At 40.7% G+C, this 26,364-nt stretch overlaps 2 protein-coding genes across 2 annotated transcripts; one reads left to right on the top strand and one right to left on the bottom strand.

Annotated features, from left to right (window-relative positions):
• Nucleotides 1-1,543: 1,543 nt before the first annotated feature.
• abhd5a (abhydrolase domain containing 5a) lies at nt 1,544-7,721 on the bottom strand. Its single transcript, XM_044033216.1, has 8 exons — nt 7,665-7,721; nt 7,249-7,329; nt 6,126-6,211; nt 5,658-6,033; nt 5,426-5,580; nt 4,946-5,057; nt 3,885-4,071; nt 1,544-3,046 (listed from the first exon to the last, which is right to left on the bottom strand). Exons 1-8 carry the CDS (start codon nt 7,694-7,696, stop codon nt 2,957-2,959), a joined length of 1,119 nt encoding a protein of 372 aa, XP_043889151.1. The 5' UTR covers nt 7,697-7,721; the 3' UTR covers nt 1,544-2,956.
• A 178-nt stretch (nt 7,722-7,899) lies between these two features.
• Nucleotides 7,900-25,061, top strand: ano10a (anoctamin 10a). Its single transcript, XM_044035112.1, has 14 exons — nt 7,900-7,980; nt 9,055-9,106; nt 10,342-10,484; nt 10,573-10,770; nt 11,111-11,245; nt 12,348-12,467; nt 13,158-13,342; nt 13,425-13,809; nt 14,992-15,047; nt 15,129-15,203; nt 15,300-15,488; nt 16,366-16,557; nt 17,087-17,215; nt 23,829-25,061. The coding sequence occupies exons 3-14, from the start codon at nt 10,370-10,372 to the stop codon at nt 24,018-24,020; spliced, it is 1,971 nt and encodes a 656-aa protein (XP_043891047.1). The 5' UTR covers nt 7,900-7,980; nt 9,055-9,106; nt 10,342-10,369; the 3' UTR covers nt 24,021-25,061.
• Nucleotides 25,062-26,364: the final 1,303 nt, after the last annotated feature.

Below are 26,364 nucleotides of genomic sequence, written 5' to 3'. Positions count from 1 at the left end.
CTATTGCTGGTTTGTTTTTGAGGGCTCCACGGCTCATGTTCGCCAAAACAAGAGAGGGGGGAGCATCAGCTGTGAGGATAAAGCGGTAGCCACAAGGGGGAGCTCTGTCACGAAAAAAAACGACCAGACTTGCAAAGTTCCGCTTTAACCGTCTCACGTCTGAGGAAGGATGGTATACCCCTGTTGCTTAAACGTACGTAACCAGAGGTGTGACTATAGAGCTCGTCGTCTGTCCTGACGAGCTCTCAAATACAAAACTGTACAAGAGTATTCAAAGATCTCAAACACCAATGCAACAGCATGATCTAAGAACGGAGAAGAAAATGTCCCACATCCACTTCTTACGACAAGTGTGTGAAAGTCTAGGACTGAAACATGCAACAATAAAATCACGCTTGCTGCTTTGGACAGCGTCTTGCACCTCAACATTCTCATTCTCTGGCTATTTAACATATTTTTCCTTCCATATTGTTGTCCTTGAACAAACTGGAAGACTGTCAATACCAACTATGAACACAGTGACACAGATACCCTTCCTTTTAGTTATCTTTATTTATATAACAATTTAGATAAATGTAAAATGATTTCTTTGTGCTTTTAGAAACCTTTATGTATTGTTTTATAGGTATTTCATCTATCTCTAATCATACCTACGTTATGACGGTATTTTCCTTAGGATTGTCCTTCAAGGTAAGAGTCCTTCCATTTGCAATGCTCATGCTAAATGTATCAGGAAGTTTCACCTCAACGATCGAGTGGGCCTGAAAGTGCTTCCACTGTTTCCGTACGACTTGGAAATACTTTGACATGATCTTGCATATTTCCCCTTTGGCTATTAAAGAGGTGGAATAAAAACAGACAGGAAGTATTTTACGATCAATATATACAGTGTATGTATTAATATTGAATCCGGATCCGAGGATGGAGATGATGGAGACACTGTACATTCACCTTAAATGCTCTCTCTCTTTCTGTGTGTGTGTGTGTGTGTGTGTTCACGTTCCTCACAATCTTTAGTGTCAATTAAACAAAAACAAAACCTTGGGATGCTTGTTGGTTTCCATCTGCTGTCCTTTCAAACAAAAATAAAAAGGAGGAAATATGCAAAGAAAGAAGGTAAGAGTGGAGAGAGTCACCACAGGGTTCTCATCTCCTGGTCTGCACACGAGTGCCCCTTAGTGGTCATGTTAGGAAACGACAGCTGCAGAACGATCAGGGAAGACGGGGGAAAACATTGATTCATCACAGATTCAACACACACACACGTTAGATTATTCACACAGTCGTTATATTATACACATTTATTTTTTTTTATTTACACATGACATTTTATAGAAATAAGAGAGCAGGGCTGTATAAAGGAGGTCTGTACATGCATGTACATAATCAGTGATAAGAAACTGGCTCAGGAAACACAGTAAAAATACACAAATCCCATTTCCCTGAAAATCCACGGTTCCTCTGTTCCGACACACGGTCACAGGCTACAGGAAAATAACAACTCGCATCACGCAGGCTTGAATTTGTCGTTTGTGTTCGGGGAACAGATCCGTACAATGATGAAGCAGAGAACGTTACCACCACCACCACCAACAACAACACATTCATTGATAGGCGCTTCCTGGTGCTGATGCAAGTGGAACTGTATCCACTGACGAGAATATTTCCTGTCTGACTGTTTGGAATCATACGGAACAAAACCACAATCCGCAGGAAGCAAGGGAACACATGGCGGTGTAACTGAGCTCTGTGAACACAGTGACATTGACTCTCTTTCAGTACATTTAAATATTAAAACTGTACACTGATCCGTTATATACACATCAATGTACTGAATACTGGATCTTTGTGTTCAGCAGTGCAGTTCCATTTCATAAATGCTACCTCTCAGAAAAATACTGTGCAGTTAACGCCAAAACTAACGACACGAAGCTGCTGCAGCACCACCCAGTGTGTGTGTGTGTGTGTGTGTCCTTTGGTGTAGCTTGTTTTAAACCCTGTGACTGAATCACTGAAGGGTTTCTATTATAAGTGTGAAATATACATTGTGGCATCTACACATGTCCTGAGTCTGTTTCTTGAAAAATTGTATGTGACGTGTTGAAATGAAAATGAAATGAAATGAAATGCAACATTTGCACAAACATAAAAAAGTGCAGTGGCAGTATGTGCCAGGCAGAAGGTGAAAACAGAGATAACATTATTATTCAATTATTCGATTACTAAATAAACTGTCGACTGTTTTCATAATCGATTGGTGATGATCAATCCTTAAATGTGAATATTTTCTGGTTTCTTTGCAAAATCGTTAAAACTGAATGATTTTGGACAAAACGAGACAGTTGAGAACATAATCTCAATGTTTTGGAAAAAGCAATCACTGACGTTTTTCAACATTTTCTGAAATTTTACGGACCAAACTAAGTATTCGATTAATTGGCAAATGAAAATAATCGTTAGCTTCAGCCCTATAGAATATTGTCGACTACAGGAGTGGTGAGTAGGATTTAGTGGCATGAATACCTCTTGCTTCACACAACCCCCATTCAAAAGAATATGAGAAACTACGGTGGCCTTCAAGTAGCATAAAAGAAGAAGAAAACTGTGTATTACATGTAAGAGAACCTGCTCCCAGTGTAATATAACAATATCATTCTTAATTTTCAGTCATGACCTCCACCCAACAAACTCTGTTGTTCTACACAGTCTGAATTATGTGGTGTTCCCCCTAGTGGAACACTCCAGAACTACATGTAGCACAGACCTCGTGCAAAGCAGGAATACCCAGTACATCTCCGCACTAACGAGATGTGCCCTGCTTCTTTGTCAAATTGGAATCCTGTGATTTCACAGTTTGTGCATTGCTGGTGCTCCCCTTTTTGTTGTTGTTGTTGTTGTTGTTGTTGTTGTTGTTGTTGTTGTTGTGCAGAGTTCAATGACACAGCTCGTGTCCTCTTCAGTCCACTTTGTCGCACGCTTGTAAAACTCGGTGGTTGAAGTCCTCGGGCTGGTCGGCGTACACGTAGTGTCCGGCTCCACGGATCGTCTGCGTGGAGGAGAGAGAGAGAAGTTAAAGAATATTAAGAATTAAATGTACAAAAACAAATCTACAGTCTGAACTTAAAAGCATGGTGTCTCCGGTTTGTTGCTTCCATTAAAACAATGAGGGAAAGGGATTTATGATGGTGTCAGTGTGTACGACCGTATAAAACATAGGATAATTGACACACAAAACATAAAAATATATTTCTTATAACACTTGAAAAGTGAATTGACAGACTAAAAAATATAAGATGGAAAAGTGCACTATGATACAGTATGGACACCATATTTTCATTTAATGTTATTTCTTTGTTATTGTTTTACATTGTAGAATAAGAACGAATGAAGACATTAAAGCTATAAAAGAACACCTAAGAAAGTGAATAACAAACCAGAATATGCTACACAACCTCATTTTAAGTTGTAAAAAATATAACCAAAATACACCACGGTGCAAACACAGGAGAATGTTTCTGCTCTTGGTTCCCTCAACGCTTAAGGAAACGTTAGCCTCCTGACTAACCCTGAGGGAACATTCTCTAAACGCTAGTTTTGGTTTGGTTGTAACTAACCTTAGGAGAACCATGGGCTAACATTCTTTGAATGTTGAGTAATAGTAGAGATGAAACTGACTGAGAAACGGTGTCTAATCTAAAATACAGCATGAAACATATTCTGGTTTAACTCTGTGACCACACATTTATCCTCACTGGTGAACTGCGGGAAACATGCATGAAAAGTAGGATTTCCATTGAGGGAGTTTAGGTCCAGAAATGTGCTAAATCTCATATGAAGTATGTTTTAAAAAAAAAAAAAGTTCTTCAAATAGACCTTGAACGTACAATAATCTCCACATGAGAGCGAGGTCTCATCTCCTTGATGGTGATGCCTGAGCAGCTGTCGACGCTGGAGCGCGAGCCGTAGATGATGGTGATGGGGATGTCGGGCTCCAGCTGGTCCATCCTGTGCAGCATCGGCCTCTTCGCCCAGCCATACGGAACGGTCATCGTCTTAAAGGCCGTTTCCCCACTGTTGGAACACAGAGGAACGGATAACACAAAAAACTAATGAAATCACATAGTTGGTCATGAAATAATTTAGTCAGTTAATTCATTAAAATATTACTTTGTTTACATGATATCACCTTTTTAATATGTATTTATATATATACACAAAAACACAAGTATGAGTCACAACGGTTTGCCATATTTAAAAAGTGGGTCCCCATAAAGAAAGTTAGGTAAACACTGTTCTACATGATAATGAGATTTCCTTTGGAGTGTAAACACAGCGTGGGATTTGCCACTAATTAGCGACAACATTGACTTCATTTTCTTTTTTGTGCAATGTCATATTAAATGTAAAGTGCTTTCTTTACCCTTCACAGATTTTATTTCTGCTCATTTATAGAGAATAATTGCCATATACGGGGAATAATATATGTTCTAAAGGCACAGCGATTAAGAAAATGATGTTTTAATGGGTTTCAATACAATGCTGAGTAACACAGTGTATTAAATACATATTATAAAACTAATAAAGAAACTCCCAAAAGTGCATATGGGTCAGTTGTGTTAAGGCATACAGTATTTAGTTTTGATAGGAGTGCATTTTTTGCAGAAATTTCAATTTCAACATTAAAGGGCAACTAAACACTCTCACCTGAGGCTAAATTTGCCCCCTGCCTGATTTAGAAAAATGCCCAAAAAGTGGACTGAGGGAGAGTGGGGATCAGTGCAGGGGGCATGGTCTGGGGGTGAAATCTGACACCTAGTAGCATCTGTGCAATAAATCCCCACTGCACCTGCTCCCAGAAAGGGGGAGGAGTCTTGGACAACGAGCCTCACGGTGATTGGATAATGGCACAGTTTAAATGCAGTAACTGGTGAGAAGGTAAACAGACCTGGGTGTCTGCACGTTCAGGTGGTAGATGTAATCTGACACGGTGTTGTCTGTGAACATGGTGGAGAACTTCCTCTTGAAGTCAGGTCTGAGAGTTTGGACAAGAGTGGGACCTGCAGGGGCCACAGAGGGTACACCGACATGTTTACACCGAGCATGTGGCAATTCAGACGCTAATTATGGACAACAGAGTGTGTTAAGAGTGCAGCAATGAATGGAAGAAAACATCAGAGAACAGCTTTAGAAAAGTCAGTGTAATGGTCATATCCCAAGTATGAGGGTTTTTCTAATCAACATAGTGAAGCTATTTTCATTTTACACTACATGTATTTTCAGTGTAATGTATTCTCCTAGAAGTTGATCTGCCACACCAGTGTAATTGACAGCTGGTATTGTCCAAATGTGTGGCACGATTTTGTGCCAACTTCACCTACATTGTTGTTCTGCAATATGCTTTACCAGGTCAGTTTTCAGGTCTTACCCAGTGGTCCCACCACGCGCAGGCTAGCAAGAGGGTTGAAGGGGCTGAACATGGCCCCAAGAGCTTTGATCCACATTGGGATGGGACGATCAGCTTCTTCTGTGTCTGGACGCTCAGGGAAACCCCAGGGTTCCACCAGCACAATGTGCTTCACTCTGCAGTACAGGGACAAAACTAAATCAGGTCCACAACCTTTGCCTCTCATATACCGTTAACAGTATTCCTCACTCACCTGCCTGGGTACTTGATGGAGTAGGACACTGCCAGGTATCCTCCAAGGTTGTGACCCAGCAGTATCATGGACTCCAAACCCATTTTAGCCCTCCATTGTTCTATAGACTCCACAAACTGGTCCTCAGCTTCCTGGGCGTCTGAAGAGAACTGGGGTCTGCTGCTCTGACCGAAGCCCAGTAAGTCCAGAGTGAAGACGTGGCGGTTCTGAGAGAGAGCATCCAGGTTCTGAGCCCAAAGACCTACGCCACCTCCGAAACCATGGAGCAGAACCAGCGGGGTTTTGTGTTTCACATTGGTGTTGCTAAAGCTTAGGGTCCACAGGAGGTTGCCACTGGAAATGGGGACATGCTGTTTGGAGAAAGGACTGTCTACACCTGTCAGGACAACAAAGAGAGGAATGAGAGGGAAATGTTAAAGAGGGAGACACTATTTACAGACACTGACAGAGACTAGGACTGATCCTTACATCTGAGTATCATGTCCTCTGCAGTCTGTAGGTGGCTCTGAGAGGTGGGGCACCATGATGGCAGCCAGTTGGGGATCCAACACCACCTACACAGGGAAAAGATTTATGGGCTTTGTCCCTGTTAACTACTGAAAAGACATGTTACTGCTGCTTTAAGGGACTGGACTTAAGGAATATAGAGGAACAGAGAGCTAAACAAGATGCAAGATGATAGGATTAAGATATCGCCTAAATCAGAGGCTCAGTTACTTCTGTGCATCATATAACCACACTTAAATGTCCAGTGTGTAGAAATTAGTGACATCTCATGGTGAGACTGCAGAGTGCAAGAAACAAAGAAGACAGAAAACGACACTGATGTTAACATGGTTTCACAACTCTCTCCACTGTCTTTGCCATTTCATTGGTTTATGAGTCGAGTTTATGTGGGCTGAGCTGTTCAATATTGTTTCAATAGTAAGCTCCAGATTCAAAATGTGAAACAGCTACAGTTGGGCTGTTGCAGAAACATGTCATCTCAAGAGGGTGGCCTCCATAAAGCAAGCCTCTTACCTTAAGTACATATACACTGATACGAACATGCTTAGAAACAGTTACACACACAACCTTTAGAGAATGTAGAGTGGCATAGAGCAGACTTAAAGTAACCCAAAGTGTAACTTTTGGTGTTATTTATGTTAATGTTTTGCCTCCCTTTGCGAACATACAATGTATATCAGATATATGTTGATAACATTATTTGTGTCCTGTGTCCTTCATCCAAAAACAAGCTCTGTCAGGCAATACTATCAGACCCCAATGAGGGAGTATTTGTGTGTGTACACCAACAGTTCAGGGATGGAAGTACGCATGCCAAATCCTGTTGGCGACGGCAGGATGGCAACAGAAGGGTTAAATTGTATACAACACAGTACATATTTCACGGCGTCTTAGAGGAAGCTTGCTGTCTTAGTTCACTGGTGTGAACACATGTGACAATGGTTTAAATGTAACAGACGTGTGTTTGTAAAAGTTACGCACTACAGCTTTAAGGTTCAAATTGCAAAAATAGCATGAACTATCCCTTTAAAAGGACTCCAGCAGGGGCTTAAATGACTGTAAAGGTGACAGAGACCTGACTTACTTTATTGTTGTGTTCGCGTAGCCCCACACACTGTGGACCACACTGGTAACCCCAACAGCTGACAGCACTCTGTTAACAACCCTGAATAAAAGTGAAACAAAAAGTCTGCTGTGATCATAAACATCCTAATAATCATCATGTCAACACTTTAGGACGTAAACGGATGCATGATAATCTGTGTCATCTCCTCTGAACCAAACTGTGAGGTGTGGATGTAAAAATGTGTATGTTTGTAGTTGCACTTCAGGCTCGTGTGTGACTATTTTTGAAAACTTTATTTACATTCGCTGGTCTAACATAACATTTTTACCCGCTTCACGTTGTCACACGGTGTGCTTATGATGCCGAACAATAATACTGAATGAATAATATTTGCGTTGAGGACATTATGTCCTCAGTTTGACAGAAAGACTCACCCCCTGTTCGCTGTCACCTCCTGCTCGGCCATACTTCCAACAACTTGACTCTACTCGCGGTCACGTGTCCTGCGAGACTGTGACGTTTTTATATGAGTATGAGGGAAAGCGTTTGATTTGTTGTGTGGAAGGGAAACAGTGGGTGGGTGACATTACTTTGGAAGTTCTAAACCTGGGATAAGTAGCTGCTGTTTCCGCTCGTGTCGGCTCGTGACACAAAACAAGCGCACCCAGCGACAGACTGACAGCGTATTGCGGAAGTAGCTGCCCGAACAAAATATCTAAACATTGCAGCTAAACAGAGGACAAGGCTCCGGTAAGTACACTTTTTTACCCCTTTTTATACATTAAAAATGTGAATTATGCGCATAATTCTGAAAACTCGACGCTCATGTGTCATAATTATGAATCCAAACTGCTAATCTGTAAGCATAATTCGGTTTATTCTCAGTCAAAAATAATTCCAAATCACAGTTCTACACACCTCCTAATACATGGATTGCATCATATAGCATATTTATATATAAGTGACACGTTTACTTATAAGTAATATATAACATGTAATAGGGCTGGGACGTAAAACAAAAGGTTTTATCACAATGCTATGGTGCCAAAGTACTAATAGCATGGGGTTTTAACTTTCCACTGTCGATTATTTTCTCGATTGAATACTTACAATCCGTAAGTATCCACAAACTAAAATTATTCAATGATTTCTTATGATTTTGTTGTATGGAGCAAATAACTCACACATGTGTATTCACATTTAAGAAGCTGAGAAATCAAAGAACTTGTTTTATTTATTAAAAATACACTCAAACCGATATATATATATATTATCATACAGTTGACTATTAATGTAGTTATCCATTAGTAATCGATTAATCGAGTAATCGTTGCAGCCCTACAAACCATGTATGACAGATTTAAAAAAAAAACTTTTACTGCCACATTAAGTAAATGCTAATAATGAACTTGATAATTGAGTTTGTGATATCGGTATTGGTATCCAACACGATAAAGTGTAATTGTGCCATCCCTAGTTGAAAATGTTGATTGACGTTTCCCAAAGCTTGAAATGGTGATGTTCCCAAATATCACAAACTATTTTTATTTTATTATATGGGGCAAATAAACCAAACAAATATTCACATTTAAGAAGCTTAGAGAACTTTTTTTTTATTATAAAAACAAACAAACACTCAAACCATTAATCAGAGTATCAGAAACAGTAACAGCTAAAGCATTACTAACAGGATAAGGAGCAGGACGTTTGTGGGTGTGACAGGTGTGACGTGGAACATAACTGCAGTCCACTCGGTGCAGGAGCATTCACACACTACACGAGTACACGGACCTGTCGTTTACTCACTGATCTGTCTGCTCACAGATCAGCAGGGCCAGCAGCTGCTGCGTCGAGGCTGGGACAGACACAGACCTGGGTGAGTACCGAGCTGCCTGCACACACACACACACACACACACACACACACACACACACACACACACACACACACACAGCTCCTCCCTCTCTGTGTGTGAGTCGCTCAGCTGTTTCTGTCAGTTGACTGGCTGCTGTCATTATGTTCTCCACAACGCTTACACTTTATGGGTATACTACGGATCAACTCACGCCTCACATGTGGTGTTTAATGATCAATGATTCATCTGGAAATGGACACTTGTTCCTCTTGTACACACCTGTACTACACAATACCTGCGGAACACTTTGACACGCCTTGTGTAAGCCTGTCACTAAGATATCTAGAGTGTTTACCCAAGCCCAAGGAAAAAATAAAGGAACACCATCCTAATACTGAATAGTTCTCCTCTTTGCTCTGAAGCTGCCGTTTCATTTTGGGTCCCTTTAAATGACTGAAGAAGTTGTTTGTTGACTGTTGTTTATTCATTTAATAACAAGGCAACAATTCACACATGGACATGGACCCACACAGCTTTCATACATCATCAAATTAGGACTTTTGTTTGCGAGACTTTAAGCAGCAGAACTTACACAATGTGCTTTATAGAAGCTGAAGTGTTTTTATTTAAAAATGTATCTATCACTTGGCCATTCATTAAGCATTAATCACATTATTACCATATTTCAGATGTGACATAGTCATGAAAACCAGTTTGCGATATGGAGGATTATCATGTTATAAAAAGCCACTAGATGATGGTGAATTATGGGATGCATATAATTACTAATAGAAACTGTACTGTAGGATTGAAACCATGATTGACCAGTAACAAGAGTTCTAAGTGTATTCACCACCACCTCCACCAGTCTGGGCTGTTGACATAAGGCATAGTTATCTTCATGGATTGGTTCTTGGCTGACACAGAAACCTGGTGTGATCTCTGCTGTCGTGTCATTCTGGGATGAGATGGTTATCTGAGTTATGGTAACCTTTCACCTCTTTTCTCTTCATGTTGCTTCTTGCAGAACTGCTGCTACTCACGGGTGTTTTCTTGTTTGTTTACTTGCTCTAAACTCAGTTTCACAAACACAACAATCATGTCCTAATCAAAGTTAATGACGTTACTTTTTCCCCCCCATTATTCTCATGTTTGATGTAAACATAAACTTTCCTGGCTGTGCATTGGCTGATTTGATTATTGCCTCAGTTAACATGATAGTGTGGTGTTAACTGTCTCTCTGTTGTCTTGTCCAGGTGCTCTGGGACTCTGGCAGAGGACATAATGATGCAGACCCCTAGCTTCACTCCTCTCGCAGTGGTGGAGCTGGTCTCAGACACCAAAGAGGAGGCCATTGCTTGGCTGCTGAGCAGGATAAGAGACCCTCAACAAAATGGAGGTACTGCACTCAGTGAGAGTTCTCCTTCTCGTGTCTTAACATTTTGACATTACATTCAGTGTTTTTGACCTTGTCATTTTCACCGAAGGTGCCGAGCTGCTGGTGGAGCAGCTGGGCCCTGGAGTTGGGTCTCAGGAGAAAGAGAATCCCAACCTGTTCCTGGTGGGAGCCTCCAGGCAGAGGCTGCTCTCTGGTGCTGAGGATGTGGGGCTCTTCAAAGAGTTCAGCGATGGATCCATGAGGGCTTTCACCTGTGCCAACAAGAACAACTTCAAAGACTTTCAAGGTAAAGTCTGCGTGTGTGTGTGTGTGTGGTACTAATATTCACATCTGGCATCCTGGATATGTCTTTTTTAATCAGCCTGACTGTGCATCTGTGTCTGTAAATAACAAATCAGGACGGATTGCAATGTCCACATGTGATCAGGGCACCCAGGATGGATGTTAATTAATACAAGGGCTGAACAGGGTCTGTTCCTGATAAGAACATTGCTGAATCATCTGTTTTTTTTGCAGCATGTAGCCGATTTCTTATCATCACAGCTGGAGTAATCACATGATGCTTGAGAGTGTGAAGAACTGAGAAGAAAAATAACCATTTCCTCCATTCTGCTCTGTGACTACAGGAGACGGAGACGACTTCTTCAGCATGGCTGAATGTCAGTACATCATCAAACACGAGCTGGACACGTTAAGAGCCAAAGATGAAACTCACGTGCCAGGATATACTCAGGTCAAGCTTTACCCCGGGAAATCTATCAGTGAGTGTCTGTCCACGTCTCACACACAAAAAAAGTGCTATTCATGATTATTAATTGACTACTTTAGCGAAAACAACCTATTTTAAAATAAATAATCCCTGATTAATTTCAAATTAAAATCACAATAAAAATACTGTTCTAATCAACGCATTCCTTGTGGCGTATGTATGTATTTGGTTCGGCACGATGTATATTTTCTTAATTGTAAAGGTTTCAAGTTGTAATTAAAGAAAGCTGTAAAACTCTTAAGTGAACGCTGCCTCCACACCTCCCTCTCTTTCAGTCTCTCCGCAGCAGCAGCAGCAGTGTGAAAACAATAAAAATGCAAATGCAAGTGAAATATTTCCGACGTGAGATAAGGACGCAATGCATTTTCATTGCCGATATTGTTTCCTCCATTCAGCCGGCGTGTTTTACAAATGGCGCTGAAGCCGAATGTAATCATGGCCGACAAATGACGCGCTCGAGAAATGGCAGATGAAACGATAGCGCTGCCACGCACTTGTGTTAAGTCATTCTGTGTCGCACAATAGGAATTACTGCTGCAGACTGGCGCACGACGGCGTACAATGGGCCGACTTCCACTCATTGTGTGCCTCCACTCAAACCTTTATTAGTTTTTTCTTTGAGGAAAAAAAAAAAAAGAAGCTGCATGTTTGTTTAGCTGGGAAAAATGAGGCTAAAAAAAGTTAGCAGCAGGTTATTTCATCAAACAGCTTCCATTTAGTTAACTTTAGTAAAAAATCCTCTAAGATAAATATGCTTAATTGATTACAGGGAAATACAGGGATCTCGTGGATCACACTTAATTAATATTAAAATGTATTAAATCCCTTTTTTGTAATTGAGAATCTCAAAATAATTGGCTTTTGGAGGAATATCACACAGATTAGGACAGCGGAACCAATAAAATGTCATGATGCCAACACTGGGAAGTAGAAAAGTCATGTTTTATGTTGAAATAAACACAAATTGGTCTTAAATTTCACTTAAAGTGGCATTTAAAAAGTCTTTAAAACACTTTAATTTAACTTGCCTTACCACTGTAGGAACCCTGAAATAGCAACTCGGGGAGTAACATGCTGTTTCCTTTCCATCGTAGTTCGCAGACTACAGTCCAAAGGAATTATGATCCAAATGTTCCCTATTCACGAGAAGGAGGAGCTTAAGAGACTCTCGTTCTCCTGGTATAAAAAGGTCAAGTTGTCCTTTCAGCCTCTCGGTAAGTGGAAGATTTATTTCTTGTGCTTTCCTCATTTGTTCACAGGGCGTTTTATGATACATAACAAAATATTATAGAAGTTTAAAGGTGAAATAGACACATTTTGGTCTTAAACTTATGATGTTAAATTTTATGTTGATAGAAAAAAAATGACGGTGGCCATGTTTATATTGATCCTCGATAAGCCATTTTTTTTTCCCCACAATTATTATTTGAAGTAAAATAAATTATATAACATAGTGATTTCTTCTGTGCACTTGAAAGGCCCATTTCTCACTTGTTCAAACCATTCCTGACTTTTCTGTGTATGATGATGAGCACTTCATCCGCCCGACAGGTGATGATCATCGAGATGCTGAATTAAAAATAATGATTGCTGCACAGATGTGGCAATTGTGGTGTTGTGTCGCATAAAAGAAAATACTCATTTTAGAGGGGCAGGTTTTACTGTGACCAGAGCCAAGCAACATCTGTGCAATACTGATGCTGTTTAATGTCTTCACCTGCCAGATGGATGGATTATTCTTAGCAAGGGTGAAGTGCCTTTAGTGAATTTATGATGATTTTACCATTATCACAATAACATTGTGTATTATTGCTATTATTTCAGTCAGGAAATGAACTCAGGCCAGAGCATATCTGGATAACAAAGACCACAAAGCTTAATTTCTCTGTCTCTTTTGTCCTCAGATGCCATCAGACATTACTATGGAGAAGGTCAGGCCTTCTACTTTGGCTTCCTGGAGTACTTCACCATTGCCCTGTTGCCTATGGCCCTCATCGGGGTCCCTTACTATCTCTTTGACTGGGAGGACTATGACAAATATGTGGTCTTTGCTGTGTTTAATTTGATCTGGTGTACCGTCATTCTGGAGGTAAGTCGGTTATTTTACTCCTCTATAAACTCTTAAATGACAGCGTCATGATGCGAGACGACGTGAACGTTTTCTTCACTAGTTATGGAAGCGGTGCAGTGCCTCACTCGCTTACCGCTGGGGCACACTGAGCAGGAAGAAGGCCTTCGAGGAACCCCGGCCCGGTTTCCACGGCATTCTTGGTTTCAACCCCGTGACGGGCCGCGAGGAGCCGCTCTACCCCAACGCCAAGAGGCAGCTTCGCATCTACCTCGTGTCCCTGCCGTTTGTCCTGCTCTGCCTCTACCTGTCCCTCTATGTCATGATGATCTACTTCCTAATGGAGGGATGGGCGCTGTCGGTCCACGACGAGGAGCCCACGTTCTGGACGGGAATCCTGTTGTTCATCCCCAGTGTCATCTACGCTGTGGTCATAGAGATTATGAACCTCATCTACAGATATGCCGCTGAGTTTCTCACAGAGTGGGGTGAGTCGATACTTGGTCACTGGACACCTAAGTCGGTGGCAGGTGTGGTCTTCTGCTGCTGTTGTCAATCTACTGGAGTTACTGTTGCATTTCTTTCATTTTGAACCAGTGTGGTCATTCTCCTCTGACCTCTTGGAGCAATCGGGCATTTTTTTGAGCAGTTTCTATAACACTCAGATCAGGTCGCCATCAACAACTGTGACACTTTCAAATTCTTCTCCGTCTTCTTCAATCCGATCCTCGGTTTGAACTTCATTAGATTGCTTTGATCATGTCTACGTGCCTAAATGGATATACTTTAAGTTGCTGTCATGTCACGTGATTGATTGTCAGGAAGTTAACATGTGTACCTAATAAAATGACCAATGAGTGTAGAAATAATATAAATCCAATCAGACACTGACGTCCGTCGATAATTTAAGGTATTTATGAAACAAAAATACTGAACACTATTTTATTCCTGCTTTTCAGACGTGACAGATGCTTCTAAACATTCAAAGGGATGGTTTATTTTTTTTAGGGTGTATGAGTGCCAGCCTTAGACATGGATAACATTAGACTTGGATAACATGGCTGCCAGCACAACACAAAACATCACGCTCACCTGATTAAATCTACATTTGCTTTAGTCTAGAATATCACTCAATATCAAGAAAGTGAAGTGTTTGCAAACCGCAGGAGTGGCCCCACCCTGTGTGTCGGGCGCAGGTTGTGGGCAGAATGTTGATCAAGCACCAGCTGTTTTGCCACCGGGCTGTGAACAGCGAAACACCTGTTTCCACATCAGCAACCCTGATAACTCTGCTACAACAAGTGCAGCAACACATTTGAAACCGGAATAGCAGCGTTGATTTAGCACTCCACCAGTTGAACATTGATTTAGTGGTCACGGGGGGGGGCTCATCACCTTGTGGGAACAGCTTGAGTTTTTCCATCTTTTAGAAAATAAGCTCAGAAAATATCCCAAACCTTCAGAATACAGAAGACTGCAGAGAGTTTGTGTTACTGTGGGATGATGTTGTTAAATTGCTGTCATGTGTTTTACATGCTGATTCAATTGTGCACAGTCAGTGCGACTAATACAGTTTGAAAGGTTTGTCTCTCTGCCTGCTGACGGCTTGTGAATGAATGAATGTACGTTTTATAATTCTGATAGATTTTCTTCCCTCTGTGTGTGTTTAGAAAATCACAGGCTAGAATCTTCATATCAGAACCACCTGGTCCTCAAAGTATTAGTTGTAAGTATGACCGGCTTGTATTCTGTAAGTTCACCCCTTCAGTTTGCAGACTCCACTGGTCACCTTTTCTTGTCCCTCCAGTTCAACTTCTTCAACTGCTTCGCCTCGCTGTTCTACATCGCCTTCGTCATGCAGGACATGGTGCTGCTCAGACAGGTGCGGCCAAACCTTCTTCCCACCCTCCTCCACCCCCTTGATCGTTTCTCAGATTCATTTAAACGTTGCACCATGTTGCGTGTTGTCTGCGTGCAGAGTCTGGCCACCCTGTTGATCACCAGTCAGGTTTTGAACCAGTTCATGGAGGCCTTCCTGCCCTACTGGCTGCAGAGGAGACGCAACAAGAAGATGATCCGCAAAGTGCAGAAGAGAACAACTCTAGAGGACAAGGAGCTTCCCCTGGCTGAGCAGGTTCGCCTGGAGGCGGACATGAGCACGTACCTGGTAAGTGTGCGTAGTTTCCAATAATTTAGAGCTTCTTAAATGGGATTAATTTCTGGTTTATTTTGCTCCATGTGACAAAGAAATCATTCAAACTGAATCATTTTGGTTTGTGGACAAAACAAGACATTTGAGAACGTAATCGACAGATGTATCCATTATGAAAATAATTGTTAGTTGCAGCCTTAGTGCATCATTTTCTAATTTTCTCATTCATAGAGTGAACATGTTTTTAAACCCACAAACCAGGGCCTTACACACTGAGACTTTTTCTTCTGCATGACAGCATACTCGAGTATAGACCTACTTCTATGTCACACCATGATGGCTACATGTGAATACATGTGTTTATTTTTGAAGTTTAGGTCATTTCATTTGTCTCACAACATTGTTTATACTATGCATGCGCTGAAAACAAGTGTTAACTCCGTAACAGTGGTTTCGATTGTGACGAAAACCAAAACCGTGACAATGTGGTTGGGCTGCAACTCGCTATAATTGTCATTAATAATTAATTCCTTGATTAATGGGTTCAGTTTGGTCTGTTTTATGGTGGAAATAAATGTCAGTCAGTGTTTCCCCGAAAAGATGTCTAACTGAAACAAAGCACAGAAATTGGACAATTAACAATGATTTATCTATTTATTAAATGATTGTTTTAGTCTTTAAGTCTTGTTTTATTAGTATAGTGTTTTATTGTCATGGTTACATAAGAGCAATAACAACATTACAGAGCTCACCCTGCACAACACTTTTTCCAAATAAGCAGGATAATTCAAAATATTTACTGCATTTTCTGCAAATATTTGCTTCAGTGCATGAGACGTATGTAGAGCCAAACGTCTTCTCTGTCTCTCTCTCTCTCTCTCTTTCTCTTTAGGGAACATTTGACGATTACTTGGAGCAGTTCCTGCTCTTTGGTTACGTCAGCCTGTTTTCCTGCGTCTACCCTCTGGCTGCCGTCCTGGTGGTGTTGAACAACATCACCGAAGTTTACTCCGACGCATTCAAGATGTGTCGCGTGTTCAAACGGCCGTTCTCTGACCCAGCCGCGAACATAGGCGTCTGGCAGGTGAGGAGGGAGCGCTCACGGCAAGATATACTGTGTCTAGATATACTGTGGAAAAGAAGTCTTGTTATAGATAACGCAGTCATTTAACTTGTTATCGTGATAAAACAGACCATTATCTCATCATAACAAGATGATTATTCTGTGATTTGGAGTTGATTGAATAAAACATTTTAGTAGTGACCGTGACCACTCTGGGCTTCCATAGTACAGCAATTTTTTTTAAACACATGTAATAATTCTCCTAAAGTGCAGATTTAACCAAATTACTGAGTGGACACAGGGATACATGTCGTCCTCTCTGGTTACCGTCGTTCACTTCCCGCCTGAAACATTATCCGAGTACTCTGTCGATGAGACAACGAGACTTCCCCAGAGACTAAGCGTTGTCTTAATTTTAACATGTCTCTCTATTTCTGAACTGTATTACACCGTCTAACTTACTCCACACTCACACAGCTGGTTTCCTTTTTTCTTTTTTTTGGAGCAAATGGCTGACAGTCGCTGTCTTTCTGTGTCTGTTCACATCCAGCTCGCCTTCGAGGCCATGAGTGTGATCGCCGTGGTGACCAACTTTGCGCTGATCGGCATGTCCCCACAAGTCCGAGCTTATTTCCCTGACTCCGAGACGCAGCTCATACTGTGGACAGTGGCGGCTGAGGTACGTTCACAGTGACACTCTCTCTGTATATATGTATATATATATATATATATATATACACATGTCTATCTTAAAGCGTAGAGCTGGTGTTGAACACTAGAGGGAGCCAGAGTTCAGATTTCCTCCACATTGAGCTGTGAGTGATGAGGAGTGTGTGAGAGAGTGAGGGGAAATTGCGTGTGTGTTTGTGTGTCTTACTGTAGTTGTGAGGACAAATCTGTAGTTGTTACTACTTTACTGACATCAAACATCTTCAAGGACTTTTTGAGACCTAAGCCGGCTTACGTTGGTTGGGATAAAAAGGAGCCATTTTGGACCAGAGTTCTGAGGAGCATGTGCACATGGGGATCAGTTTGTGGGACACACACACACACACACACAAAACGGCTCCATTCTAAAGCAGAACAACCACAATTAGCCATTTTCTCTATGTCATTCAGCTCTATTTGCATTTCCAAATTTAATCCTGTCGTCAGCCTGCTTCCCTGTTTCTCTTTATTCCATTCAAACCACACACACACACACACAGGCGACGTGCACAGATATCTGCAGGCAAAAAAAGCTGAAAATTCCAGCACTGACAGAGAGATGTTGTCTCTCTCAGTGCTCGCGGATGCAGTGTTTTTCCAGCACATTCGTAGCGAAACCTACTTGTGTGTCTGGGCTGCATTAACAAGCTCTGGGTGGAGGGTTTTTCAAACCATCTAGTTACTGTCTCAGAAAAAAAAGTCACTGTGTGATGCCAAGAGAGGAACTGGGTCATATTGATCGTCTGCGTGTTTGATTGAATGGGTGGTCTGCACACGTCGAGCTGAATTAGAAACTTGTCTGCTGGAGCAAAAGTTGTTTACTGTGTTTGTTGTTTTGTTTTTTTTCTGCAGTAGCTGCCGGTTTAACCTTGTGATCAATTAAACCTTTTTCATTTGGTTAAAGATTAACTGATTCCCCGTGGCCTTGCTGTGTTTCACACGCCACTGAGTCCCACATGTGTGTTTTGTCCTTGAAATCCTCGCCTGCAGGATATAAATAATATATAGATGTATTTACTCTGTGCACACAATAATGAAATATACAGCTATTGCAATCCATGCAATAGTCTCAAAAGTCTCAAAAATATTCAAAAATCAAGACAAAATAAACTAAAAAAGGGAGCATTTGTTTCTGTTGTGTGTGTGTGTGTGTGTGTGTATATATGTGTGAGTATAGAGCTCCCCTTCAAAATAAAACTAATTCTGCATGCTCCCTCTGCTCTCAGTAAAAATGGCTGCCAGTGGGGACAATTAGAAAAACAGTTTTTAGATATTTTTACTAAGAGACTCACCTATTAAAAAATAACCTCAGGTAGTTTGATATATTTGCTGCTTCATCTCACTGTTTAACTGTTTTCTGACTTGAAACTGAAGTTTGTGCACACTCCCTGGACCAAAGTCCATAGAGAAAATGAGTGATTTTTCACCAAGCCCACCTTTGTCAGTGGGTTCAAATGTGTTACTTGATGAATTTGGTGTTTAAAATCCTTTGTTCAGATTTATTTCAGTGACACAAATTGGCCAAGCAAAGCAATAATGGAGCAGCGAGTTCCTTGTCCCTTCAGTTTTCTTGTTTGGCAAAAGCTTTTAAATGATAAAGCAGCAAACATATTCTTAAATTAGCTCACACTTAAGCCAGTGCAGATGTTATTAGGTGTGCCTTTCATCAAGTGGTGTCCCTGCTAGTGGCCATGTTTCCACTGAGTGTGTTCCTGCTTGGCTTCTGCAGGTTCAAGCACATCACGGCACAGTCAGCTGTGTGTAAGATGCTGACTAAGTACCTCATACTACCACTCTAAATTAACATCACATTTTCTCAACACTTGGTGGCAGGCTGGGGGAGTGTGACACAAGGAAGAACCCATTACATGTTGGAGCAGACCCAATTAAAGAGTGGATACAGGCTGTTTTTACACTGTGAGATTGGGAAGACTTTTTCTAAATCTCTCAAAAATAATGCTGAGATCATTATGGAAAATATCCAGCATGTGGAGAGTGGTTGAATTTAAAACTCCGCTCAGGAAAAGGTAGGGAAGCCACACACTCCTGTGCTAACAGAGAGCATGCCACATCCATCTCATCCATCCTGTTCCCTCCTTACTCTCCTGAGCCAAATACAAGTTGACACGACTTTTTATTACAGAAGAGTAACTGTTGGCCTCAGAGGTGATGTTCTCTCTATTTGACTTAAAGTCTGCTCCCTCACCTGAGTTAGTAGAGGAGGTGAAGTGCTGCTCTGGTGAACACAGCAAAAAATGAGCTTACACACACACACACACACACTGATGTTGCTGACTATATTTGTCACAAATCATCAGCCATTTCATCTCTTGTTAGGACAGTCATCATTTGTTTGGACAGTCTTCACATTGTTAGGACGGATATAATACACTTGTCATGCTAGGACAATGATAGGACAGTATTGATGTTGTTGCAACAGTTTTAGGATACTCATCATATTGTTAGAACAATATTAGGACAGTCATTGTGTTGTTAGAACACTCGGTTTATTGTTAGGACAGTGTTGGAACATTCCTTTATTTGTGTTTGCAGCAGTTTTATTTTCCATGTTTCTTGATTAGGTCCTGACAGAGAAGATCACTCTGCTCACTCTTATCTTGGTTATATGTTTGTGGCAGACTCAGGTAGGAGAGCAGTGCCTCCTTGCTTTCCAGGAGTACTGCCATGATACCTGGGTAATTACTTTATAGGGCTTACACGCATCGCCGAGCAGTAACCTGGCAACCTGGCACTCACACAGACAGACGGACCTTTCAGTCACAGGTGTGTCTGTCATAATCCAGTCATGTAACTGCAGCCGAGGCAGCAGAACGTGGACTGTGACCCGAGTCTGCTCACAAAGACAGACACTGTCATCACAGACTAATGGTAGATTTCATACCTGTACTTTATATGTGACTGTAGTTACAAAGCAAACAACATGTTTGCAAACATTTGCCTGTTCAAACAGTTGGCAAACATGGAGCAAAGCTACTATTCTCTGTTATTGGTCTCCATCAACTCCGACCACTGGAATCATATTCTTCCTCGCTCAGCTCCTCTCATCTATGTCAGTGTGTAATTAACAGCTCAACCCCATGATCTATGCTGCCAGAAACATGCAACAAGAAGGAGCCATGGCAGAGAGTTGAAGGAGTTGTCTCCAGAGACTAGGTTTGGACACATAGATAGACCAAAAAAGACTTAATTGGGGTCCCTAAATAAATTTGCAGGATTTTCTTTAGCCACTTAAGAAAATAAATCAAATGTACACTACTTCTAAAAGGCTGGTTTATCAATGTAAAATATAATATGTGTTATAGAGATGGCATTGAAAACAGTCAGACCCTTATATTCACAATATTCTCATGTCATAGTTACATTGGCTGACAAGAAATATGATGACAGAGATGTGATGCAGCATTTCTCATACTCATCCGTTTGTGGGAGGCCAAAAATAAATACATTATTTCCTCTGTAGTGTCTCTGCTGTGCTTAAATGGCATGTGTGTTGAGATACATACAGTCCATGTGTGTGTATGCAGCCAACAGCTCCACTTGAATCTTAATAGCAGCTCTCAACTCAACCCAACAAAAAAAAAAACGTTTAGTGGCCGAGTAACCTTTTACGTTCAAAGTAAGAAAGAGTGTTTGAAAGGTTAATATGTCTCACACGCTATGATTACCTGAAATTCATCCGACAGTGAGCAACATAATAACATCAGCAGTAAATGTCACTGGAAAAGTGTAGCTCGGTGCATTAAATTCACATTCACTGGGTTTTCAAAAAGATCCAGTGTGTAACATTTAGAACGGTTTACTGGCAGAAATTGTGCATAGTTGCTAATAAATAAAAAAATTGTTAAGCTTTTTCAGGGTTTTAGAAATAGCCTTTTTCTATAGGCATTAGGCAAGAGAAGAATAACATCACTTTTGGTATGCATAAGCCACCATAGTTCCCTGATGTACTTGGGGGAAAAGGAGGGGTGAGTAAAGGAGAAACAGTTTTTACACAAAAAACTAAATTCTGGAGTTCCACAAGGCTCAATGCTGGGACCGATACTCTTCACTATATACATGTTTCAGTTGCACAGTATAACTAGAAAGTACAACATAAATTTCCATTTCTTTGCAGATGACATGCAGCTGTATTTATCCATGTGACAGGTTGATAGGTCGGGATGACCTGTAACTTTTTAATTCTACATCGATGATCAAGTTCCTGTCATTTTAGACAATTTATGAACCATGAAGCTGTTAATGACAGATTTGTGCCGAGTCATTCCAAGACATAATTGTCCCAACTGTGTAACAAATATTGTTCTCCCAAAAAGAAGAAATAAACAGCGCACAACATGACTCAGCTAAAATGCTTTTGCTAAATTGTATTTACATTTTTACAGTCTGTGCTCAGTGAAACATTTTTATCTGTCCAGTAGCAGACAGATACCGATTTCCATTTTCATGATGCGTTAAACAGATACTGACTATAGATACAGATGCAAATACTGGATGAATATAATTCTCCAGGGTTTTGGGTACAGAAAATCGCCGTTCCTAACCCTAACCCTTCCTGTGCAGTTCACTTTTTACTCACAAAAACTGTCCCAGGAAGAAAAATAGTGGTAATGTAAATGTGACGTAACACAGCGACATAATTATTTGTTCTTCATCTGCTGGATTGATGGTAGATTGAAATGAAAATCCAATTAACAGTGACGGACGGGGTGCCATGGTAACAGTATTAAGTGCTGAATACTGAGTATTGGAAATAGCAGTTGCACTGTGGTCCTCTTGATTTGTGCCAGTCTTGTCAGCAGTGAGGCTGCCTGCTCTGTCTCAGGTCTGCAGACTGGCTGCTCTGATTGTTATTCCCATCACTAAAATGGCCACGATAACATTTAGAATGTTGGAGCTGACTTTTGCTTTAATGAGAAACCTTGGCTTTTGTCTGGAGAAGGACTCAGTCACTGCGATGAATCATTTAGGTGAAGGATCCGTCAGGTGAAATTCCTCCCTAAGATTAATGTGCTCATCGTTGCGGTAACGGAGAACGTACCTTCTTGAGATTTACCGCCTGACCTTTCGCAAAAAAACAAATTCATTATCAAACTTTGAAAATGAAACAGCGTTTCACATTCCCCTCGCGGTCTTCACTCAGTAACCTCTCACTCTCAGTCTAACCTTGTGTTGCTGAGCACTCCGAAATATAAATTAGTCTTGAATAGCATTAGCAATCAGCTAAGAGCCAGAGTGTTTATTGTTCACCTTCAATCAATATGACAAGTCGCTAAGATCAGGGATTTCTTAGCTTCTTCTATTTTAATTAGTGGAGCTGCTGCTGCTGCTGCTGTGCTGACTGGAATGACAAAACGTCTCCGTCGGTGAATGTTGTTCTTGTGATCCAACTTGATTAGAGGTGAAACATCAGCAGTCCACAAATATGTCACACTTACTCCAGATTTATCACCTTTCATTAATTCACTTCTTTTTTTTTTTTACAGCTCCACTCATTTTCCAAAATACCTCATTAAATGTTACCTTCAGAAACTAATTTGTGACTAATCACAACAATTTAGGCTCACAAAAACTGGCAGAAGCTAAAATTAACATGTGCATCATGAGCATGAAATGTAATATTATATTAATATACAAGCAGATAAAAGAACAAGCTGCTGTACAGAAATGGCTCTGTCGAGCAGTTTGTTCCTGATCTGCTGTCACACCATTTGTTCCGGCTACTGTTTCATACACAAGTCCATTACAGTGATGAAGAGGAGGCTCCTGAATCAAAGGAGCTGACGGCAGCTGGCAGTCGTCCACATGGACTGGCACTGTGTGTGTGTGTGTGTGTGTAGTGGACAGTTGGTGTTCATTTTGGTCAGAACGGATGTGTGTGAAGTGTCCACCGTTTTCAGAGAACACAGTGTGACGAGGACGTACGAGATACGAGAGGAATAAATGTCGTCACTTAAGCACATTTAAAAGCACAGAGTTGCATGGCTAATCGCTCATACACCCACTTTTATCTTTAACACACTGCATGTCATCTACATAGCAATGCAAATTTATGTTGTATTTTGTAGTAATACTGTGCAACTGAAACATGTATATAGTGAAGAGTATCGGTCCCAGCATTGAGCCTTGTGGAACTCCAAAATTAAGTTTTGTGTACAAATAACTGTTTCTCTTGAATGATGATGTTTGGCACAATGTCAACCATGTGAATTTTATTTATTTCCATTTATTTATGTATGTATTTGTGTTAAAGCTGATTACTCACTGCACTGTGAAAACTACAACAGTGACCGAGAAGTATAACAACTCGATTCCTATTAAATGTGTTTGTTCTGTTAAGCAAACAAGCTGACAATCTTTATTTCTTTTCCTTAATTTATCCCCAAGGACATAAATACAGAGCCAGACTGTCTCATCCTGATGTTCCACTCACTCACCGCCCTTGTCCTTTTTCATTAGCTCGTATTGTGGTGTCCTTTGTGAGACACAAGTCACTGAAAATATAACCGAATGATCTTGTAGTTGTATGTAACCCCTGTGATGTGTTTGCTGTTGTGTGATTTCAGCACGGACTACTGGCCATCAAGTTCATTCTGGCCTTCCTCATCCCAGATGTTCCCAAACACATCCAGATCAAATTGGCCCGTCTGGAGTTTGAATCACTGGAAGCCCTGAAGAAAAAGGTACGGCAGTCGGCTCAGAGGATAATCTGCCCTGTGATGTGCTGTAAAAACAGATTACACACGCGACACAGCTAATCCAATATATTCTCTTTTCCAAAATTATGCTTTTTTTACGCTTCGTTTATGTAGGTTTTTAGAACATATCAGATTTTTCTATTAGTGTTTTTCCAATATCCAATCCAGTGTTTCTGATTTTGATACAGAATATCATATAGGCTCATGCTTAATCTATATACATACATTCATTTACACATTAAGTAAAAGGAAGGCATGCTTGCTATTGCACACGAGTTAAAGGGGTTCCTTGAAAACAAATGAGCAATAATTATGAAAATAATGCCTTATCAGGCAGGACAACGGGCGAGGAAACATTCAGACGTCTGCATGATTTCATAATTAAAGTGACACTGAGCTGGAAAATGGTGTGGCTGTTTTGTAAGGATGATGCTGAGGCGTTGACGGGTCACTGAACCGGATAAAGTCGGTCAACATTCACTCACTCACTCACATCCAAAGACGTGGAGTCTGTGACTGCGGGTGTTTTTACACTCGCAGCTGCCACTGGGTTTGACACAATACACTATTTAATTTTAAAAAGCATGTGACCCTTGTGTAGGGAATGTTCTGTTTCAACTACATTAGTACCATGTGTCCTTTGTGATATACTGTACTTTCATCAGGTATCTCCTATGATACCGTCACGCGATCCGACAACAAAATTCCAACCTGCTTCACATTAACCATGCATAAAAGGCTCTTGGCTGTTTGTGCATGCTTTGTTAATAGAACGGACATAGTCTCCGCAGTGGAGACAAGACCGAGTGGTTTGGCTTTTTGTTTGTCGTTTCTGTACGTTGCCATTTAACAGGTTCCACAGGAATCTCAGTTATCAAGTCAAGAGATGATCCAGTGCCAATCAAGTTTCAGATTTGGTTGTGGCATAGTGGAGGCAATATAGGACATAGTAGATGAGTAGTGGTGGTGGGTTGGGTCACCAGATCACAAGCTCAGATGTCAGATTTTGTTTTATATCTACTTGTGTCAGTGCAGCTGCTTTAACTGTCATTTAATGTAAACATTACAACCAACTTCCCCCAAAAAACACCAACAACAAGTAAAACAAACAATTTTAAAGGTTAAAAACCCAAGCACAGAATGTCTGCTGGCAGTCTGACATGTGAGTGTTGAAGAGAAAATCCCGCAGCAGCTGTGACGATCAGGCCTCTTATACATGAACCTCCTGTGCAGGACCAATCAGCTCCCAGGATCCACCGAGACACTCACACACACACCTGTCAGTCAATCAAGCACACACACACCTGCAACCCATCACACACTCACATGCAGAGACACAAGGAGAAAAAAGGAAAAGTCAAAGTAAAGAGTTAAAACCAATCTAACTTCTTTTAGAAGATGTTATACCTATTTATTTATCTCTATGACCAACTGGCAACCCCCAGAAATTACACCCACAGTTTTAAGAGCTACAACTAACAATTATTTCTGATTATTCGTTCTTCAGAAAATATTGATTATTGTTTTTCAAACTTGGAAATAAACCAAAATGATTCAGTTTTATAGATTCTTGTTATATGGAGCAAAGAAATCAGAAAAAAAAGTCTATTTTAAGAAGCCAATTAATTATTATTAATTATTTTAAAACCACTCCAATCGATGGAAAGACTATCAAATGAGTTGGCGATTCATTTAGTAATCAATTAATAATGTAATCCTTATTGGTTACACTGGCAGCATCATGTAGCACTGGAACTAGCCTACAATAATTGACTACCAGCAGCAAAACAAACAAACAAACAAACAAACAAGCAAGCAAGCAGAAATCACAGCAAACATTATTATATATCAGACACTTTACTGGTATCAGTGACCGCAGTCTCGTCAGTCTCTGGGTTGATGTACTCCACATGCGTCTTGTTCCGTGTGTCGTCTGATCCGTGTTGTTATGTGGTCTCTTGGTTCTGCAGAGACAGCCTTATGGAGGGTGAGTAGTTCAGTGTGTGTGTGTGTGTGTGTTGTGTGTGTGAGACCCTGGTTTGTAAATGGCGCTCACATTATGATGATGAGTTGCGATGGATGATATTACAGTGTTCTAACGGTTGTGTTGCTCATCTAACATGTTGTGATGTGGTTGAGAGTTTGATGTAATCAGTATTAACTGAATCAGAGCCAGTTCTCCACATGAGGCGTGTATTACTCAATCATTACACACTGAATTATTAAAGTTTTCAGTGAATAAAAGATGCCAGATGTTATAGATGTTGTGAACATCTATTCATTTAAATATTTAGTCATTAAAATAACTGATAACTGGACTTAGGTTACACATATTTGTTCATTTACATTATCCTTAACATTTTATTTGGTGTCCTGTTATTTTATGACACACATATGGCAAAAA

The sequence above is a fragment of the Solea senegalensis genome, linkage group LG9 (assembly GCF_019176455.1).
Source record: "Solea senegalensis isolate Sse05_10M linkage group LG9, IFAPA_SoseM_1, whole genome shotgun sequence".
Taxonomy (NCBI): domain Eukaryota; kingdom Metazoa; phylum Chordata; class Actinopteri; order Pleuronectiformes; family Soleidae; genus Solea; species Solea senegalensis.
Note: the sequence above shows the minus strand (reverse complement) of the source record. Positions and strands in the feature narration are given on the sequence as shown.

What these genes read in the sequence shown, in the direction of transcription:
- abhd5a (XM_044033216.1), bottom strand. Translation starts at nt 7,696, where the DNA reads ATGGCCGAGCAGGAGGTGACAGCGAACAGGGG. An exon ending in TACGCGAACACAACAATAAA is followed by an intron (nt 6,212 to 7,248) that starts GTAAGTCAGGTC and finishes TTCCCTGTGTAG; the next exon opens with GTGGTGTTGGATCCCCAACT. An exon ending in CTGAACGTGCAGACACCCAG is followed by an intron (nt 4,072 to 4,945) that starts GTCTGTTTACCT and finishes GTGTTCCAACAG; the next exon opens with TGGGGAAACGGCCTTTAAGA.
- ano10a (XM_044035112.1), top strand. Translation starts at nt 10,370, where the DNA reads ATGATGCAGACCCCTAGCTTCACTCCTCTCGCAGTGGTGGAGCTGGTC. An exon ending in TGAGTTTCTCACAGAGTGGG is followed by an intron (nt 13,810 to 14,991) that starts GTGAGTCGATAC and finishes GTGTGTGTTTAG; the next exon opens with AAAATCACAGGCTAGAATCT. An exon ending in TGTGGACAGTGGCGGCTGAG is followed by an intron (nt 17,216 to 23,828) that starts GTACGTTCACAG and finishes GTGTGATTTCAG; the next exon opens with CACGGACTACTGGCCATCAA.